Raw genomic sequence first — 18667 nt, 5'->3', positions numbered from 1 at the left:
ATTGGTCGAGCCGTCAGCCTTGCCTCCTATTGGCTAGAACCTCATTGCGGTGGATTGTGGTCTATGGAGTTCACTGTCGTAATAGCTGAATCGAAAACGGTCTTCCCGCAAATATTTACATCTTATAACTCACCTGGCGTGACGTCATAATGCAAAGAGTTTACTTGCGAAGTCTTCTTCTGTTGCTGCCGGTTTTACCGACCACTTCCGCGTTACCATAGCAACGAGTCAACCTGCAGGTCAGAGCGGTTTAGCAGAGGGGCTAGCTGCTTCAAATGTTCGGTTTCAGGGGACAGGTGAGCAGTGAGGAGGAGGAGCTTCATCATCCCCTGCAAGCTGTGAGTGTTTGTTATCGGCAGCAATTCAGTGATGTACTCTGCTGTAGCTGATTCAGCCCTTTAATAACCTCAGTATAAGCTCTTACTGATTGATCAGACCTTTCCTCATGGATCAATAATAACGTAGATAATCACTGTTACTGATTTGTCTCACTGACCTGCGCCTGATCCTGAGGATGGATCTGACTGATTGGTCCACACACCTGAACCTGCAGGTTCTCCGGTAGTCAGCTGATTCATTGATGAAGGCAGCAGGTTAGCACATCTGCATGTCTTTATCCAGGTGACTCTTCCTCCTTCAGGTCCAGCATGACGTCCCGTGCAGCCCCTTCAGGTAAAGAAGCTGTGAAGGTGAAGAGGAGGAGTGGGAGTGTGGGGCGGAAGCAGACAGCAGACATTGAGGAATTGACATCTTCTGGGAACAAAGCGCTGCAGGAGGGACGCCCACAGGAGGCGCTGAGGTACTTCAGAGATGCCCTGAAGGCTGCAGAGCAGGTGAGGCGGTTACAAGAACAGATGTGGTGTCAGCAGTGTTAGTGGCACTCCTGGCACTACATTTCATATCATGCTCTCAGCTCCAGGACTCGCGGGTCCTGCGGGCCTGTTCCTTTAACCTCGGGGCTGCCTATGTGGAGGTAGGACGACCTCGGAAAGGTCTGGACTTCCTGCGGCATGCTCAGCCTGGTCCCAAGGCCGACCGCCTCCCTGACCTCCAGTTCAACCTTGCCCTGGCCCATGATGCACTGGGGCAGAGCCGGGAGGCCGCCACCTACTTCCTGCAAGCTGCCCAGCTGTATAGGTCACAAGGAGACGGCTGCAGCGAGGGGGATGCCTGCGTGGAGATGAGCCGCTGTTACAGCAGGACACGGGTCAGGACCAAAACCTGAATTTGACACAGAATAGGTGAGCCAGGTGACTCAGGTGTGTCTGTCTGTGTGTCACAGGACTGGGCGCTGGCGGCTCAGGGTTACTTGCGAGCTGCAGAGAGTTACAGAGTGGCCAACATGTTGGACTATGCAGCCACCGCCCTGTCAGAAGCAGGAAGTCACATGACCCAATCAGATCAGTGCAACCAGGAGGACATCATCGGTGTGCTGTCAGAGTGTCTGAGTTTGATGGGGAGCATTACGGACCCGAGGACTCTGGGTAATCACCTGAAAGAAGGTTGCTTGATTCAGAATGGAATAGAATAGAATAGGCCTTTAGTGTCACTGTGCAATCGAGCTGTGGTGCTCCAAGGCAACTATGCAGGAATAAATAACACACAGGAGACACAAGAGAAAGCCGTTAGAGAAAAAACCTGCAAAATGCTTGGAGGTGGTGCAGAGACTTGGTCTAAGTAGAGTCTGTGTGTGACTGACCTGAGTGACGAGGGTTCAGGTTGGTGGGTGGCCAAGGTGGGGTGTGGGGGGAGGGTGTTTGTTAACCGTCCGAATGGTCCAGGGCAGGGGTCGGCAACCTGCGGCTCTTTAGTCCTTATAGTGCGGCTCCGCGTGGTTTGGGAAAATAAATTAGAAGTATTTAGCTGAAGTGTAATTTATTTATGTTCTTTTTTAACTTGTAGTTCTAAATTGGAAGATTATTGTGATATTGAAATATAAAAATAAAATTATATTCTATTTTTTCATCGCTCAAAATAAGCGTCACACTCGTGGAAGCTGGTGTACCCGCCGAAACGGCGTGCATTTACCGAGACTTTCAACCCCAGCCAGGCCAATTATGGCTCTTCGGATCCACATCATGTCAGCAGCTGTTCCCCAACTATGTTAAAACAAACACGCTCACGCCTCACAGACGACAGCTTACAGTCCTGCGTAAAGATGAAAGTGACTTCGTACAGCCCCGATCTGCAGACGCTGTGCGCAGAGGTTCAGGAGCAGAAGTCCCGTTGTAAACATATCACGGCAGACCCGACGATGTTTCCATGAACAGGCTTTTCAGCATCTCTTTATTGACCACTTTTCACACACGGTTGCTGTGCGCACACAGCCGACTGTAGCTTTGCAGCTCACAGCCCGACACACACCAACACAACAGCAGAGAGAGCACAGACGTAAAGGCGGCGAGGCGTGATTGCGGGTGCCGCTCAGGTGCGTCCAGATGGCTCATTGGGTGTTAAAGGTTGCTGACCCCTGGTCCAGGGGAAGAGGTGAGTCTGGAGGTGTGGGACCTGATGGACCTGTGGTACCCACTAGAGAGCCGCGGGTCAAACGGGTTTGTGGGCGGGATGTGAGGCATCACATGGCCCTGGTTTACCTGAGACAGGAGGATCTGGCGATGGCCTCCAAGGCGGTGATAATAGCCATCTGTGCAGCCTTCCTGTTCTCAGTCGTGGGCCCTGCGTACCAAACACCCAGGCTGGAGGAGAGCACGCACTAGTTACTGTAACTGCTTCTCTGTCACTCAGGTGAGCTGTACCTGTCGGTGGGCGTGTCTTACTGCCGGCTCAGGTCTTTCCAGGAGGCAGTGCAGTGTTTCCAGAAGGCTCTGAGCCCCGCAGCTAAGTGGCCCCCCCTGCTGCCCAAGGTCTTGCACAACCTGGGAGCGGCGCTGAACTCCATGGGCCAGTTCAGGTCCGCCGTGGACTACCACAGGCTGGCCGCTGGACTGTACGGTGAGGCGCACACCTGCGGCTCACCTGTTTAAGCAGTTCACCTTTGACCCTCACAAACACTTGCCACATCTTTAATCAGGAGTCTGACAGGAAAATCAGTTTAGCTATAACAATGCTCTGTGTTTGTGTACAGGCTCTCAGGGTTGCCGTGGCGACCAGGCTCGCTGTTTCAGTAACCTTGCGTTTGCCTTCAGTCGGATCGGTGAGGAAGAGGAAGCAGCAGAGAGCTTAATCCTCGCCCTACAGGGATTCAGAGACACAGGTAACATCAGTACTGTCTATGTACATCGGACAGGTGAGACCCCTGTGCTCACCTGTGTGTGTGTGTGTGTGTGTGTGTGTGTGTGTGTGTGTGTGTGTGTGTGTGTGTGTGTGTGTGTGTGTGTGTGTGTGTGTGTGTGTGTAGGGGACTACTTGGCACAGGCTCAGGTGTGCGAGGTGCTGGCTGAGTGTTACCTGGTGCAGAGGAAGCAACACAAAGCGGTTCAGCTCTACAAACAGGCTCTGAGTGCGCTCTCTCACTGCCAGGTAGGTACGGTGGTAATGTGAGGTCAGCACGAGTGTGTACTCACCTGTTGGAGGTTGTTTGATCAGTGAGAGCGATCAGAGCATGAAAGAGTCGCCACAGAGCAGCATTGTCGTGTCTCTGTTCAAACTGTCGATGCAAACTTTATTCATACAGCATTTCATCACACACATCAACTCTACACACTTCACACAAAACAAAACTACACAAAAAAACACAGACACACACACTCGGAGCAGTTCAAATATCTGAGCTGAGCAGGTCACAGCTGTATGACAGTATCGGGAACCAGAGGATGGACTTAAAGGTCATTCTGTGCTGACCTGCAAGCTGATGCAGTGACTTCAGATTTCTGCATACCCATGAGGACTCTGCGTTCTGTATGAGGTGCAGTCGTTGTGCTGCAAAGAAAGCCTTACAACAATCTGTCCTACTGAAAGCTTGGACCTCGGGTCAGAGTCAGTTTGACAGAAGTCCATTAAGATCTCTGTCAGATGATACACGGGAGCATCAAACCTCGTCTTCTTCGCTTTCAGGACAGCGGCGGCATCCAGGACCAACTGGTGGAGCGACTGACTGCCACGCTGCAGCAGAGTCTGACCGTCGGTCCTCAGGTCTTACCACAACACCCATTCACTAAACCCATCACTGGTTATAAAGCCCAATAACCTCAGTTTGATCTGAATTAAGAAGCAGAAAGTTAGCGGCCATCCAGGTCTTTATGTCTTTAAGACATTCCTGCAATTTAACTCATTGGTGTGTGTTATCTGGCTTCATGGACAGATAGAGCTGGCTGTCATCAGCATAGCAGTGTGTCTGTGAAGGTTCTCAGTCATCCAGGTCATCGTAGTCTAAGGAGCTTGGAAAGAAAAGCGTCTGGACTTCTTTAAGTTGCTTGAAGACGTTTCACCTCTCATCCGAGAAGCTTCTTCAGTTCTAAGGTCAAATGGCGGAGAGTCCCAGATATAAACCCGGTGGGAGTTTCCCCCCACAGAGGGACAAAAGGACCCCTGATGATCCTCTAATCACATGACCCAAGGTGTGAAACTGGGTGTGGGTCACAATCAGCCAGGGTTTCAGGTGAGCTCATTGTGAAACCTGGCCCCACCTTATCATGCGAATTCCTGAGGTCAGATGGCCCAGGATGTGAGTGGGCGTTAAGGCGTCTGGGAAGGATCTCAAAACTGGATTATAGATGGCAGAGAGTTGGTGTCGTAAACCACCGCCTCTGTTCAAAGATGGTCGCTCACAGTGGATATAAATGGCTTCTTTCACTCCTCTTTCAAACCATCTGTCCTCTCTGTCCAAAATGTGAACGTTGGCATCCTCGAAAGAGTGACCTTTGACCTTTAGATGCAGATGGACAGCTGAGTCTTGTCCTGTGGAGGTGGCTCTTCTTGCGCTTATGAAGTGGCTGTTTGGTCTCTCGAAAGGGACAAAATCATTGACCGTCTTACATATCACAGCTTTACCCAGGGGATGCCATACCCTGCATCTACGGACTTCCTAAAATCCACAAGGAAGCTGTCCCACTCAGACCCATAGTCAGTAGCATAAACTCAGCCACTTATAACATTGCTAAACACCTTGCTACCATCCTTGCTCCTCTCGTGGGGAACACCCCACACCACATCAAGAACTCCACCGACTTCACCGACAAGGTCCAGAAACTTACCCTGGATCCAGATGAAACCATGGTGTCCTTTGATGTAGTCTTTCTCTTCACCTGCATACCCACCACGGAGGCCGTGGAGACTGTCAGAAAACAACTACAAGAAGACAGCTCCTTGGAGGACAGGACCAACTTCACACCCGATCAGATCTGCACACTGTTAGACCTCTGCCTCACCACTACATATTTCAAGTACAACGAGGGTTTCTACAGACAAAAACATGGCTGTGCCATGGGCTCCCCCGTGTCACTTATTGTAGCCAACCTTTACATGGAGGAAGTGGAAAGGAAGGCTCTTGGCTCTTTCAAAGGAAGAGTACCCAGCCACTGGTACAGATATGTGGACGACACCTGGGTCAAAATCAAGACACAAGAAGTGGAATCCTTCACTGCGCACATTAACGCTGTGGATAAAAACATCAAGTTCACCAGGGAAGACACAAAGGACGACTGTTTGCCTTTCCTGGACTGCGCTGTGCACATTGAACAGAACGGCAACCTCAACATCGAAGTTTACCGGAAGCCCACACACACGGACCAGTACCTCCTCTTTGACTCCCATCACCCTCTGGAACACAAACTTGGAGTAATCAGGACCCTACACCACCGGGCAGAACATGTTCCCTCTAAGCCTGAAGGGGAAAAGAAGGAACACACACATGTAAAGGAAGCACTCAAAACGTGCGGCTATCCTAAATGGGCGTTCTTAAAGTCAGCAAAGAGGCACAGAAAAGAAGACCAGACACCAGCGAGGGAGGATAAGAAGGACAGACGCAACAACATTGTCATCCCCTATGTAGCCGGTGTATCAGAGAAACTCAGGAGAGTTTTCTCCAAGCACAACATCCCAGTGCATTTCAGACCCAGCAACACGCTCAGACAAAAACTGGTTCACCCGAAAGACAAAACGCCAAAACACAAACTTAACAATGTGGTGTTTGCTGTACAGTGCAGCGAGGAATGCCCAGACCTCTACATTGGAGAGACCAAACAGCCACTTCACAAGCGCATGGCACAACACAGAAGAGCCACCTCCACAGGACAAGACTCAGCAGTCCATCTGCATCTTAAGGATAAAGGACACTCTTTGAGGATGCCAATGTTCTGCCATCTATAATCCAGTTTTGAGTTCCTTCCCAGACGCCTTAACGCCCACTCACATCCTGGGCCATCTGACCTCAGGAAATCACATGATAAGGTGGGGCCAGGTTTCACAATGAGCTCACCCGAAACCCTGGCTGATTGGGACCCACACCCAGTTTCACACCTTGTCTCATGTGATTAGAGGATCATCAGGGGTCCTTTTGTCCCTCTGTGGGGGGAAACTCCCACCGGGTTTAAATCTGGGACTCTCCACCATTTGACCTTAGAACTGAAGAAGCTTCTCGGATGAGAGGTGAAACGTCTTCAAGCAACTTAAAGAAGTCCAGACGCTTTTCTTTGCAAGCTACTTACATCTGCACAGCAGTGTAAATGTATGCTATGTCTTCTAATGATGCTGCCTAAGGGAAGCATGTATAATGTAAACAGAATTGGTCCTAGCACTGAACCCTGTGGAACTCCATAATTAACCTCAGTGTGTGAAGAGGACTCTCCATTTACATGCACAAACTGGAGTCTATTAGATAGATATGATACAAACCACTGCAGCACAGTACCTGTAATACCTACAGCATGTTCTAATCGCTCTAATAGGATATTATGGTCGACAGTATCGAACGCTGCACTGAGGTCTAGCAGGACAAGCACAGAGATGAGTCCACTGTCAGAGGCCATAAGAAGATCATTTGTAACCTTCACTAAAGCTGTTTCTGTGCTGTGATGAGCTCTGAAACCTGACTGAAACTCTTCAAACAAGCCTCTGCAGATGATCTGTTAGCTGTTTGACAACTACTCTTTCAAGGATGTTTGATATAAAGGAAGGTTGGAGATTGGCCTATAATTAGCTAAGACTGCTGGGTCTAGAGATGCTTTTTGAGTAAAGGTTTAACTACAGCCAGCTTGAAGGCCTGTGGTACATAGCCGATCATTAGAGATAGGTTGATCATATTTAAGATCGAAGCATTAATTAATGGCAGGACTTCTTTGAGCAGTTTTGTAGGAATGGACATGGTGATGGTTTGGAGGATGAGAGTTCTGTCGTTAGTTCAAAGAAATCAATAAGAGAGGCAGGATTCAATAAATATAAGAATGTCACATGACATAGTACCACCTACCCACACCTGTGAATGAGCACAGGTGATATCAAACAATATCAAACCATCAGACAGGTGAATATTGTCCTGACAGCAGTATAATATGTCCTCCTGTTTAAATGACTCAGAAGCCCCACCCACCGGCACCACACAGCCTCTGGCCACATCGACACAGCCTACCTATTGGACCTCATGTCAGGTAAGTCCCATTGTTACACGCTACACAAAAGGTCAGACAGGTCACTGATCAGCTTTGTCCTCACAGGAAGAGTGACATCACAAAGAGCCCGGGCACAGCAGCAAATCAGCAACCAGATGCTCCAGAGACTGATGCCCCAGGTGAGTCTCACCTGTTCCAGCTAGAAACAGGCTTGTGTAGGACTTCATAGTTTGTGTGATTCACGTTGGGTGTGTGTGTGAACAGGATCTCAGCAGGAGGCCTCTGAAACACCTGAATACATGAGCATAGCACCTGGACAGAGGTAAGACCAACACAGCCCAAATCTGGACCTCAGGTGGGCTCCTGTTTCCTCTGAACAAACCTCAATGTTTGTATTTCTGTTTCCAGCTCAGACCAGTTAAACAAGCGGCAGCGCAGTGAGTCTCCACCACCTCATACACATCACAGCACACCTGAGGAACACCTGTGGGACATGTGGACACTATCACCCCATTAGAGCACTTGGCTCTCGCTCTGCAGGCCTACTTGTTGTTCCTAGAGTATTTAAAAGTAGAATGGGAGGCAGAGCCTTCAGTTTTCAGGCCCCTCTTCTGTGGAACCAGCTTCCAGTTTGGATTCAGGAGACAGACACTATCTCTACTTTCAAGATCAGGCTTCAAACTTTCCTTTTTGCTAAAGCATATAGTTAGGGCTGGACCAGGTGACCCTGAATCCTCCCTTAGTGATGCTGCAATAGACGTAGGCTGCCGGGGATTCCCATGATGCACTGGGTGTTTCTTCTTCACTCACTATGTGTTTATTGACCACTCTGCACTGAATCATTTAGTTCTCTTCCACGGCGTGTCTTTGTGTCGTCTTCCTCCTCTCACCCCCACCTTCCCTGAGCCTGGTTCAGCCGGAGGTTTCTTCCTGTTAAAAGGGAGTTTTTCCTTCCCACTGTTGCCAAAGTGCTGCTCATAGGGGGTCATATGATTGCTGGGTGTTACTCTGTGTTATTGTAGGCTACACCTTACAATACAAAGCATCTTGAGGTGACCGCTGTGATTTGAATTGAAATTGAGGTTGATGAAGAGCTGGGGTGCACCTGTTGCCTTGAGTCAGATTTATAAAGGTGTGCACAAACATGTTGTCTGATGTCTGTCTGCACCTGAACACCACAGGAAGAGGGAGGCAGGCTGTCACTGCCGGAGTCACTTCAGAGCTGAAGCTGTGTGAGGACAAAGAGAAGCTATTTAAAGCTTCACAGTCACCGTGAATAATAAGGAGCCTGATGAATTATTCACTTTGTACCCATGAATATATTTATATGTGAAAGCATGTGCACAGCTGCAGTGAGGTCTACGTGAGGTTATTATTCCACCTGCAGCGATCTAAATTTGGAGCTGCGCTTCCCGTTCGGGGACCTCCGGGCGTCTCCGTGAGCAAACAGCAGCAGAGTCTGAAAGCCTCCTGCTGATTGGATCAGAGAGAGCAGGCAGACCGATGCAGGCGGGAGTTCTGTGTGAGTGAGCTGCTGAGGATGGCGCCGGCTTCCTCACAGTGCTGTCGGTCAAACAGGGCTGGCTTTAAAAAATTTATTTTAATTTGAATAATGCAATATTGATTCATTAAATCCTGAACCGGCCTGGCTCTGCTGAAGGTTTCTTCCTGTTATAAGGGGTTTTTTCCTTCCCCCTGTCACCAAAGTGCTTGCTCACAGGGGCTGTTGCGGTTTCTCTGTATTATTGTAGGTGTTTGGGGCAACTACTGATATGAATGAAGCTGAATTGAACTGAAACCTAATTGGGCGATCACCTCGTCAAACAGGTGTGCTTTGCTTTAAATGCGACAGGAAGTGGAACTGATAACGTACCTGTGTGTTTCCAGGTGAGTTGTGGTTGGACAGAGGGAACCCTCGCACTGACAGGTGACACATCCATTAATCAAACTTTATTAATCAATTTTTTAAAAGTCAATAAATAAACCTTTTTTTTCCAGCAATGCTTCACTGGCTCAGGACAGTGAGGCCCCGCCCAGCAGCCCAGGTGACATCAGAGAGCAGTCCTCCCTTGTGTCCAGTTGGAGGTCTCAGTTTTGTTTGCTGATGTAAGCTCTCCTGATTGGACAGTCGGTAATCGGAGAGGACCTGTCAGCGTCACTGAAGTCCTTAGAGCTTCAGTCAGCTAATGCTGCAGCGTTGCCGTGGCTCAGACCGAGAATCAGAGCTGAGCCATCACATTGTGCTGCTCACTCTGACCCGAGACTCTGACAACAGAAAACCTAAAAAGAAATAAAAACACACAACCAGCCGTCTGTCTCCAGACAGAATTCTTTGGACTGTTTTTCTGTGTAAAACATTTATTATTTAATTGTAATTAAATTATTAGTGATGAAACTATTGAAACAGTGATTTTTGACTCAGCAGGAAGCACACACACACACACACACAGTGCTGTAGCTCCTCCCCCTCCTCCTCCTCACTGCAGCCTGTCTGAGTCTCAGTGGTTCTCTTCATTGCTGCAGCTGAGGATCAGGATCAGAGGCGGTTCTCTGGGTTCTTCTGGGTTCTGCTGTGCTGGAGTGCAGGAAGAACATGAGGAGGAGAGGAGGAGAACAGAGGAGTCCGACCTGAGGCGGAGAAACGATCCATAGCTGCTGAGCAGGTAGAAACAAACCCTTTCACAATAAAAGCCTCAGTGAAGGTGCTTTGATGTGATTGTGAACTGAGCTTGGTCTGTTGCTTAGCTCTCTGATCAAACTCAACCTGATCACATCATCCTGAGGGGTGGGGCTAACCTGTTGAAGGATCATCTGACAGCAATGAGCCCAGAACAGCTGTTTGATGATGTCATCTTGTTATTTCCTGTTTTATTTCTAACACTGCAGAGAGGAGACACCCTTCTTTTTCTTTGAGCAGGTCAGCTTGAGCTGCAGATAAAAGGTGGATGTGTGGCGAGAGTTAGAAGCTGGGACTAATTTGCATATTCAAAACAGAGGTGAAGTAAGAGGGGCTGGGTTTGATGGCGTAGAAGAAGAACTTTAACAGGAAGTTTGTGCTCTAGTTCACCATTGTCGCCCCTGGCGTGGCACACGGCGGTGCAGGTTGTTGGTGATTGTTCACCTCCATCGTCTGGACTGAGTGAGCAGCTCGAGCTGTACAGGACTGTCACCATAGTGTGTGTGCATAGGCGTCATCTCACCTCACTGTACTCTTTACAATACTAAGGACCTTCAGGCGACTGGTCAGTGCTGAAGGTCAGGTGCTCTGAATCACATGTTTATGGAGACTTGGTTTAGTTAACAGGTTGTATTCACTCACACATACACGTGCGCGCGCACACACACACACACACACACACTCTCGTTCATTGTTCAACACACTGATATTTCCCACCCAGCCCTCTGATTGGTGAAGGCTCTGCCTCTCTAGCATCAGACACAAACACGCTGGCCAAGGAGCTCAGCCAGTCAGACGTAGGAGGCGGAGTCTGAACCTCTGCAGTGACAGAGGTGAAGGTTGCCAAGGTAATATAATGAACACCCACAAACACACACACACACACTGATCCTGGAGCCAAAATTAGCTGCAGACCTCTGAGCTGTAACCTGACCTGTGTGTGTGTGTGTGTTTTCCTATCTCAGGGGGACCAAAATCCAGGTCCCCACAAGTTAAAGGCATTTTTCACACTCAAAATGTGGTTTTAGTGTCAGGGTTACAATTGGGTTATGGTTGTGCGCCCCAGGGTGGCTGTGTAGCTTGCCGTCACCAGTGTGTGAATGGGTGGATGACTGAATGTGTAAAGCACCATACAGGCCATTTACCATTTTTATGGTTAGGTTTACGGTTAGGATAAGCAGCTAGGGAAAGCATTGTGTCAATGGAATATCCCCACTAGGATAGCAACATCTGATGTGTGTGTGTGACGGTGACAGTAGTGACGGGCAGCAGACGTCACACCGTGAACAACGAGGGGAAATGGGACACTCGTGGTGCTGAAACACATGTGAAGGACCAGATGTGTTTCTCTTAGAGACAGTTTTCATATGGTCATATTTACCATTAGACTGCATCCACTCAGAGAGCACATTCGCCTCCATCTACCTGTGAGCATCATCTGCTGACAGCAGCCCAGACAGATTTCAGCTGCTTCTCCATCAGAAGCCTGAAGGTTCATTCCACCAATCAGTTGAAAACATTCCCTATTGTCTGGGATTTATCATCTGCATTATTGATCGCTGATTGGTTCTTTTTAATGCACCAACACTTAAAGGCCTTGGGCTTCCTGCTGGAGCTATTTTTATCTTTAACAGGTGAACCTGAGTCAACTGACTCCCCAGTTACCATGGTAACCCCATCCCCTTCTCCTCAGCCTTTAGGGAGATTCTTATCTGTGACAGATAGGAAGTCTATTACACAATAAGAGCTGTTGGACTACAGGTTGGTAGACAAAGAGAGAAACAGACAGGTGATCTGCAATATCCAATCAAAGGTCAGCAAGTGAATCATCTTCTGTGACTTAGGAACAGATTAAACCTAAATAAAACACCTGTACACCAAGTCTCTGTGTCTCTGCAAACTGAGGTTCAGTGACCCCCAGAAGCCTCGCATCACAATGCAGAGAAGGTCCACTGGTTATAAGATACAGAAGAAGAAGAACATCCCAAACGATAACATGAAGGAGAACATACTAGTGTGACCCCAGGAAAACATTTTAACTGTCAGACAACCCTGAGGGCACAGGTACACAAATGTACCTGCTATGAATGCTCAGCGTCCAATGAATACGCTGCTTAATGACTAAAAGAAAATGGTTATAAGAAGGTTTTTGCTAAGCTAACAGTTTCAGATTGCTTTTATAGCTTGTGCTAAGGTAAGCTAACAGTTTGTACCTGCTGCTAGTGTTTGTGCTAAGTTAACCCTACCTCCTAAAACTTACTAACTGAAAGCAGTTAGTAATTTTTAAGAATGTGATTGTGATTCTAAAACTTCATTTTCATTTTTCTTCTTCTGTACAGGATGGCAGGTAACTGGTCCATCCTGAGGTTGTCTTTACCCCCCACCAGTTCTACAGCCACTACCCTTCACAACACCTCCCAGTACCCTCCTCTACCAGACTGGGAGGCTCCCAGCTTCACCCGGGCTGCTCAGTTCCGAGTTGGAGCCACCTTTGTCCTCTTCTTGTTTGCTGCCTGCAGTAATCTTGCCCTATTGGTCAGTGTGTGGCGAGGGCAGCGTTTGGCATCTCACCTGCGCCCATTAATGCTGAGCCTGGCATCAGCCGACCTGATGATGACATTTGTGGTGATGCCTCTGGATGCAGTGTGGAACATGACAGTGCAGTGGTATGGTGGTGATGCGCTCTGCAAGCTGCTCTGCTTCCTGAAGCTGTTCGCCATGCACGCCTCTGCCTTCATCCTTGTTGTCATCAGCCTAGATCGCCAGCATGCGATTCTGCACCCACTGGATGCTCTGAGTGCGCACAGCAGGAACCGACGCATGTTGCTACTGGCTTGGACCCTCAGCATTCTGCTTGCATCACCACAGGTAACTGTGAGCAGAAGTAACTGTGGGCAGAGGTAACTGTCAGCAGAGGTAACTGTGAGCAGAGGTAACTGAGAGCAGAGGTAACTGAGAGCAGAGGTAACTGAGAGCAGAAGTAACTGTGAGCAGAGGTAACTGTGAGCAGAGGTAACTGTGAGCAGAGGTAACTGAGAGCAGAAGTAACTGAGAGCAGAAGTAACTGTGAGCAGAGGTAACTGTCAGCAGAGGTAACTGTCAGCAGAGGTAACTGAGAGCAGAGGTAACTGAGAGCAGAGGTAACTGAGAGCAGAAGTAACTGTGAGCAGAGGTAACTGTGAGCAGAGGTAACTGTGAGCAGAGGTAACTGAGAGCAGAAGTAACTGAGAGCAGAAGTAACTGAGAGCAGAAGTAACTGTGAGCAGAGGTAACTGTGAGCAGAGGTAACTGTGAGCAGAGGTAACTGTGAGCAGAAGTAACTGTGAGCAGAGGTAACTGTGAGCAGAAGTAACTGTGAGCAGAAGTAACTGTGAGCAGAGGTAACTTTGATCAGAGGTAACTGAGAGCAGAAGTAACTGAGAGCAGAGGTAACTGAGAGCAGAAGTAACTGTGAGCAGAGGTAACTGAGAGCAGAGGTAACTGAGAGCAGAGGTAACTGTGAGCAGAAGTAACTGTGGGCAGAGGTAACTGTGAGCAGAGGTAACTGTGAGCAGAAGTAACTGAGAGCAGAGGTAACTGTGAGCAGAGGTAACTGAGAGCAGAAGTAACTGTGAGCAGAAGTAACTGAGAGCAGAAGTAACTGTGAGCAGAGGTAACTGAGAGCAGAGGTAACTGAGAGCAGAGGTAACTGTGAGCAGAAGTAACTGTGGGCAGAGGTAACTGTGAGCAGAGGTAACTGTGAGCAGAAGTAACTGAGAGCAGAGGTAACTGAGAGCAGAGGTAACTCTGAGCAGAGGTAACTGAGAGCAGAGGTAACTGTCAGCAGAAGTAACTGAGAGCAGAGGTAACTGTGAGCAGAGGTAACTGAGAGCAGAGGTAACTGTGAGCAGAGGTAACTGAGAGCAGAGGTAACTGTCAGCAGAAGTAACTGTGAGCAAAGGTAACTGAGAGCAGAAGTAACTGAGAGCAGAGGTAACTGAGAGCAGAGGTAACTGAGAGCAGAGGTAACTGTCAGCAGAAGTAACTGTGAGCAGAGGTAACTGAGAGCAGAGGTAACTGAGAGCAGAAGTAACTGAGAGCAGAGGTAACTGAGAGCAGAAGTAACTGAGAGCAGAGGTAACTGAGAGCAGAGGTAACTGTGAGCAGAGGTAACTGAGAGCAGAGGTAACTGAGAGCAGAGGTAACTGAGAGCAGAAGTAACTGTGAGCAGAGGTAACTGTGAGCAGAGGTAACTGAGAGCAGAGGTAACTGTGAGCAGAGGTAACTGAGAGCAGAAGTAACTGTGAGCAGAGGTAACTGTGAGCAGAGGTAACTGAGAGCAGAGGTAACTGAGAGCAGAGGTAACTGTGAGAGCAGAAGTAACTGTGAGCAGAGGTAACTGTGAGCAGAGGTAACTGTGAGCAGAGGTAACTGTGGGCAGAGGTAACTGAGAGCAGAGGTAACTGTGGGCAGAAGTAACTGTGAGCAGAAGTAACTGTGGGCAGAGGTAACTGTGAGCAGAGGTAACTGTGGGCAAAGGTAACTGAGAGCAGAGGTAACTGTGAGCAGAGGTAACTGTGAGCAGAGGTAACTGTGGGCAGAGGTAACTGTGGGCAAAGGTAACTGAGAGCAGAGGTAACTGTGAGCAGAGGTAACTGTGAGCAGAGGTAACTGTGAGCAGAGGTAACTGTGGGCAAAGGTAACTGAGAGCAGAGGTAACTGTGAGCAGAGGTAACTGTGAGCAGAGGTAACTGTGAGCAGAGGTAACTGTGGGCAAAGGTAACTGAGAGCAGAGGTAACTGTGAGCAGAGGTAACTGTGAGCAGAGGTAACTGTGGGCAGAGGTAACTGTGAGCAGAGGTAACTGTGGGCAGAGGTAACTGTGAGCAGAGGTAACTGTGAGCAGAGGTAACTGAGAGCAGAGGTAACTGTGAGCAGAGGTAACTGTGGGCAGAAGTAACTGTGAGCAGAAGTAACTGTGGGCAGAGGTAACTGTGAGCAGAGGTAACTGTGGGCAAAGGTAACTGAGAGCAGAGGTAACTGTGAGCAGAGGTAACTGTGGGCAGAGGTAACTGTGAGCAGAGGTAACTGTGAGCAGAGGTAACTGAGAGCAGAGGTAACTGTGGGCAGAGGTAACTGTGAGCAGAGGTAACTGTGGGCAGAGGTAACTGTGGGCAGAGGTAACTGTGGGCAGAGGTAACTGTGAGCAGAGGTAACTGTGAGCAGAGGTAACTGAGAGCAGCAATAACTGAGAGCAGAGGTAACTGAGAGCAGAGGTAACTTTGATCAGAGGTAACTGTGAGCAGAGGTAACTGAAAGCAGAAGTAACTGTGAGCAGAGGTAACGGAGAGCAGAGGTAACTGAGAGCAGAGGTAACTGTGAGCAGAGGTAACTGTGGGCAGAGGTAACTGAGAGCAGAGGTAACTGTGGGCAGAGGTAACTGTAAGCAGAAGTAACTGTGAGCAGAGGTAACTGTGAGCAGAAGTAACTGTCAGCAGAAGTAACTGTGAGCAGAGGTAACTGTGAGCAGAGGTAACTGAGAGCAGCAATAACTGTGAGCAGAGGTAACTGAGAGCAGAGGTAACTGAGAGCAGAAGTAACTGAGAGCAGAGGTAACTGAGAGCAGAAGTAACTGAGAGCAGAAGTAACTGAGAGCAGAGGTAACTGAGAGCAGAGGTAACTGAGAGCAGAAGTAACTGAGAACAGAGGTAACTGAGAGCAGAGGTAACTGAGAGCAGAGGTAACTGTGAGCAGAAGTAACTGAGAGCAGAGGTAACTTTGATCAGAGGTAACTTTGATCAGAGGTAACTTTGATCAGAGGTAACTGAGAGCAGAGGTAACTGTGAGCAGAGGTAACTTTGATCAGAGGTAACTTTGATCAGAGGTAACTGAGAGCAGAAGTAACTGTGAGCAGAGGTAACTTTGATCAGAGGTAACTGAGAGCAGAGGTAACTGTGAGCAGAGGTAACTTTGATCAGAGGTAACTTTGATCAGAGGTAACTGAGAGCAGAAGTAACTGTGAGCAGAGGTAACTTTGATCAGAGGTAACTGAGAGCAGAGGTAACTGAGAGCAGAGGTAACTGAGAGCAGAGGTAACTGTGAGCAGAGGTAACTTTGATCAGAGGTAACTGAGAGCAGAGGTAACTTTGATCAGAGGTAACTGAGAGCAGAGGTAACTGAGAGCAGAGGTAACTGAGAGCAGAGGTAACGGTAACTCACGGTTGGAGTTTTGTCTCTGACGTATACGAGAAAAATAAAACACCTGGAGATGACTCGCTTTGTTATGAAAGACATGAGTTTTTTCCACAGCTGAAAAGTGAATGCAGCAGTCTGTCATGTAACATAACATTAAGTTGTGTGTTGCTGCTACCTGTGCACCTGCTGCTCGCTCTGCACCCACATGTATGAGGCGACAAGAAACTTGATTTTATTAAAGCAGGTTAAATGATCACGTTTTCTTGTTAGAGATCCTCCTGTCTGAGCAGTCAGCAGCTTCTCCACCTGTCAGCAGGTGCCGGCTGCTCTCACATGCAGCTGATCCAGGTGAAAGTTCCTGCAGTAAATTCTGACTGCGTGTTAATCCTGGCAGGAATGCTCTGGATTATCCATGCACAACCTCCTGCTGATAGCTCAGGCTAACTGCTCCCCTTTGTTTCTATAAGGCATGCTACCGATCCTGAGACGTCAGTTGCTAGTTCAAAGTAAGAGCAGCTTCAGAGCAAAACTGAAACTCAGACCAGGACGTCACATCTGGATTTTTTATCTAATGAGCTGTTGTTTATTGTTAGAAATACTAATGTGAGGCCTCCAAAGTGTGACTCTGTCCGTCCATTAGCTATTTATCTTCAGGACCATCAGGGTGGACTCGGTGGACTTCACTCAGTGTGCGTCTCACGGTAGCTTCAGTCGCCGCTGGCAGGAAACTGTTTACAACATGTTTCACTTTACCACGCTGTATGTCGTCCCCCTGCTGGTGATGAGCTGCTGCTACAGCCGCATCCTGCTGCACATCCACCAGCAGCACCTGAGAGACAAAGGTAACACATCTGTGAACAACACCTGTAACTTATCTGAACCACACCTGTTCTCAGCCATCACAGCTGATTTGTTGTATGATCAGCAATGTAGACACTCCCTCTTTCAGCAGGTGAGTCACCCCTGCGTCGCAGTGGCACCGACATCATCCCAAAGGCTCGGATGAAGACTCTGAAGATGACGGTGGTCATCGTGCTGTCCTTTGTCGTGTGCTGGACGCCATACTACCTGCTGGGGATTTGGTACTGGTTCCAGCCCGACATGCTGCGCATCACACCGGAGTACGTCCACCACGCCCTCTTTGTGTTTGGGAACCTGAACACCTGCTGCGACCCCATCATCTACGGCTTCTACACGCCGTCCTTTAGGGCCGACCTCGCCGCCTGCTGCCGCTGGGTGAGGAGTGATGCGGACACTTCGTCCCAATACATAGACCGAATGTCCACCAGAGAGGGTCCTCACAGCAGGGAGCACGAGCCGCAGCCCTCCACCAACAACCAGACTGCAGCAGATCAGCCAATGAAAGCACGTGACTTTAGCATGTGACTTATGCTTTGTGTCAGGTGATTTTTATTTGCAGGCGCCTGAGCAGAGTTGTTGCCACAGAATCAGAATAACGCGGTCATTTTGTCTGCATGTTGACTTTATCAGTTTAGATCACATGGTTTGTCACGCCCTCCACAGATGATGCTCAGAGAGAAGGCGCTGACCTCTGACCCTTGTGTCAGGCCTTTAAGAGAAGTGACTGCAGTCAAACAGCAGCAGCATGCTGATGCCTCTTGATTACAAATTAAAGTGCATCTTTTTTTCTCATTAATCTCAATCAATCATTAATCTCATCTGAATCCACAGAGCAGCTTCTAGTGTCTGGATGACCTCGTCAGGGACACCTCCAAAATGGACGTGCTCCCTCTGTGAACCACAGGGTGGAGCTCTAAGACAACAGGATGTGTCTGCATCCAGAGGCTGTATAGGCGTGGCATACAACAACATCAAATCTCACTCATTCAGAGCTCAGCCTTCTCAGTCTGTTAGTATGGTGACCTCACAGCAGTCATGTTATTGGTTAGATGATGTCTGACAGCACAAACGTGGTCCAGAGATCCAGTTCAGCCAAGCGGACAGCGAGCAGCTACAGCTGCCTGTTTCACCATCCACTTGTTAGTCAAGGAGGTCACGCCCCTAATGATGCAAGCTTTAAGCCTTAATCCAGTTCAAACAGGTGACCTGTGGGGGCATGGAAGTCTCTGGGGACTGACTCACTGGTACATCTGCTGGATGTTAGAGGAACTGCAGCTTTGGAGGTTCAAATGTGACCATACCCATGATGTGACTCATGCATGTTTGTTTGTGTTTCAGGTTTTTAGCAATGTTATCATCCTTGGCAGTGTTGGGGTAGTTACTCAAGAAAAGTAATGGATCACACATTAGCTTTTACTTTTCTTAAAAGTAATGTAGTAACTTATTTAATT

General features: G+C 48.6%; 2 protein-coding genes across 4 annotated transcripts; both read left to right on the top strand.

The window, feature by feature from the left end:
- Window positions 1-72: 72 nt before the first annotated feature.
- Window positions 73-9903, top strand: ttc24 (tetratricopeptide repeat domain 24). Of its 2 annotated transcripts, XM_080308191.1 has the most exons (14): window positions 73-338; window positions 641-833; window positions 914-1207; window positions 1283-1484; window positions 2746-2952; window positions 3086-3214; window positions 3359-3480; window positions 4015-4092; window positions 7474-7544; window positions 7611-7684; window positions 7770-7827; window positions 7914-7942; window positions 9393-9432; window positions 9504-9903. In XM_080308191.1, exons 2-14 carry the CDS (start codon window positions 648-650, stop codon window positions 9613-9615), a joined length of 1602 nt encoding a protein of 533 aa, XP_080164317.1. In that variant the 5' UTR covers window positions 73-338; window positions 641-647; the 3' UTR covers window positions 9616-9903. The 2 variants fall into 2 exon arrangements, with proteins under 2 accessions (XP_080164317.1, XP_080164318.1); XM_080308192.1 differs by lacking the exon at window positions 4015-4092.
- Window positions 9904-14984: 5081 nt separating this feature from the next.
- On the top strand, window positions 14985-18012 carry gnrhr3 (gonadotropin releasing hormone receptor 3). 2 transcript variants are annotated; one of them, XM_026183893.2, is made up of 2 exons: window positions 14985-17197; window positions 17308-18012. In XM_026183893.2, exons 1-2 carry the CDS (start codon window positions 17095-17097, stop codon window positions 17739-17741), a joined length of 537 nt encoding a protein of 178 aa, XP_026039678.2. In that variant the 5' UTR covers window positions 14985-17094; the 3' UTR covers window positions 17742-18012. The 2 variants fall into 2 exon arrangements, with proteins under 2 accessions (XP_026039678.2, XP_026039676.2); XM_026183891.2 differs by having other exon boundaries at window positions 15936-17197; window positions 17305-18012.
- Window positions 18013-18667: the final 655 nt, after the last annotated feature.

Source organism: Astatotilapia calliptera, chromosome 11 (assembly GCF_964374335.1).
Source record: "Astatotilapia calliptera chromosome 11, fAstCal68.1, whole genome shotgun sequence".
Lineage (NCBI taxonomy): Eukaryota > Metazoa > Chordata > Actinopteri > Cichliformes > Cichlidae > Astatotilapia > Astatotilapia calliptera.
The sequence above is the reverse complement of the archived record's forward strand: the minus strand, read 5'-3'. Positions and strand labels throughout refer to the sequence as shown.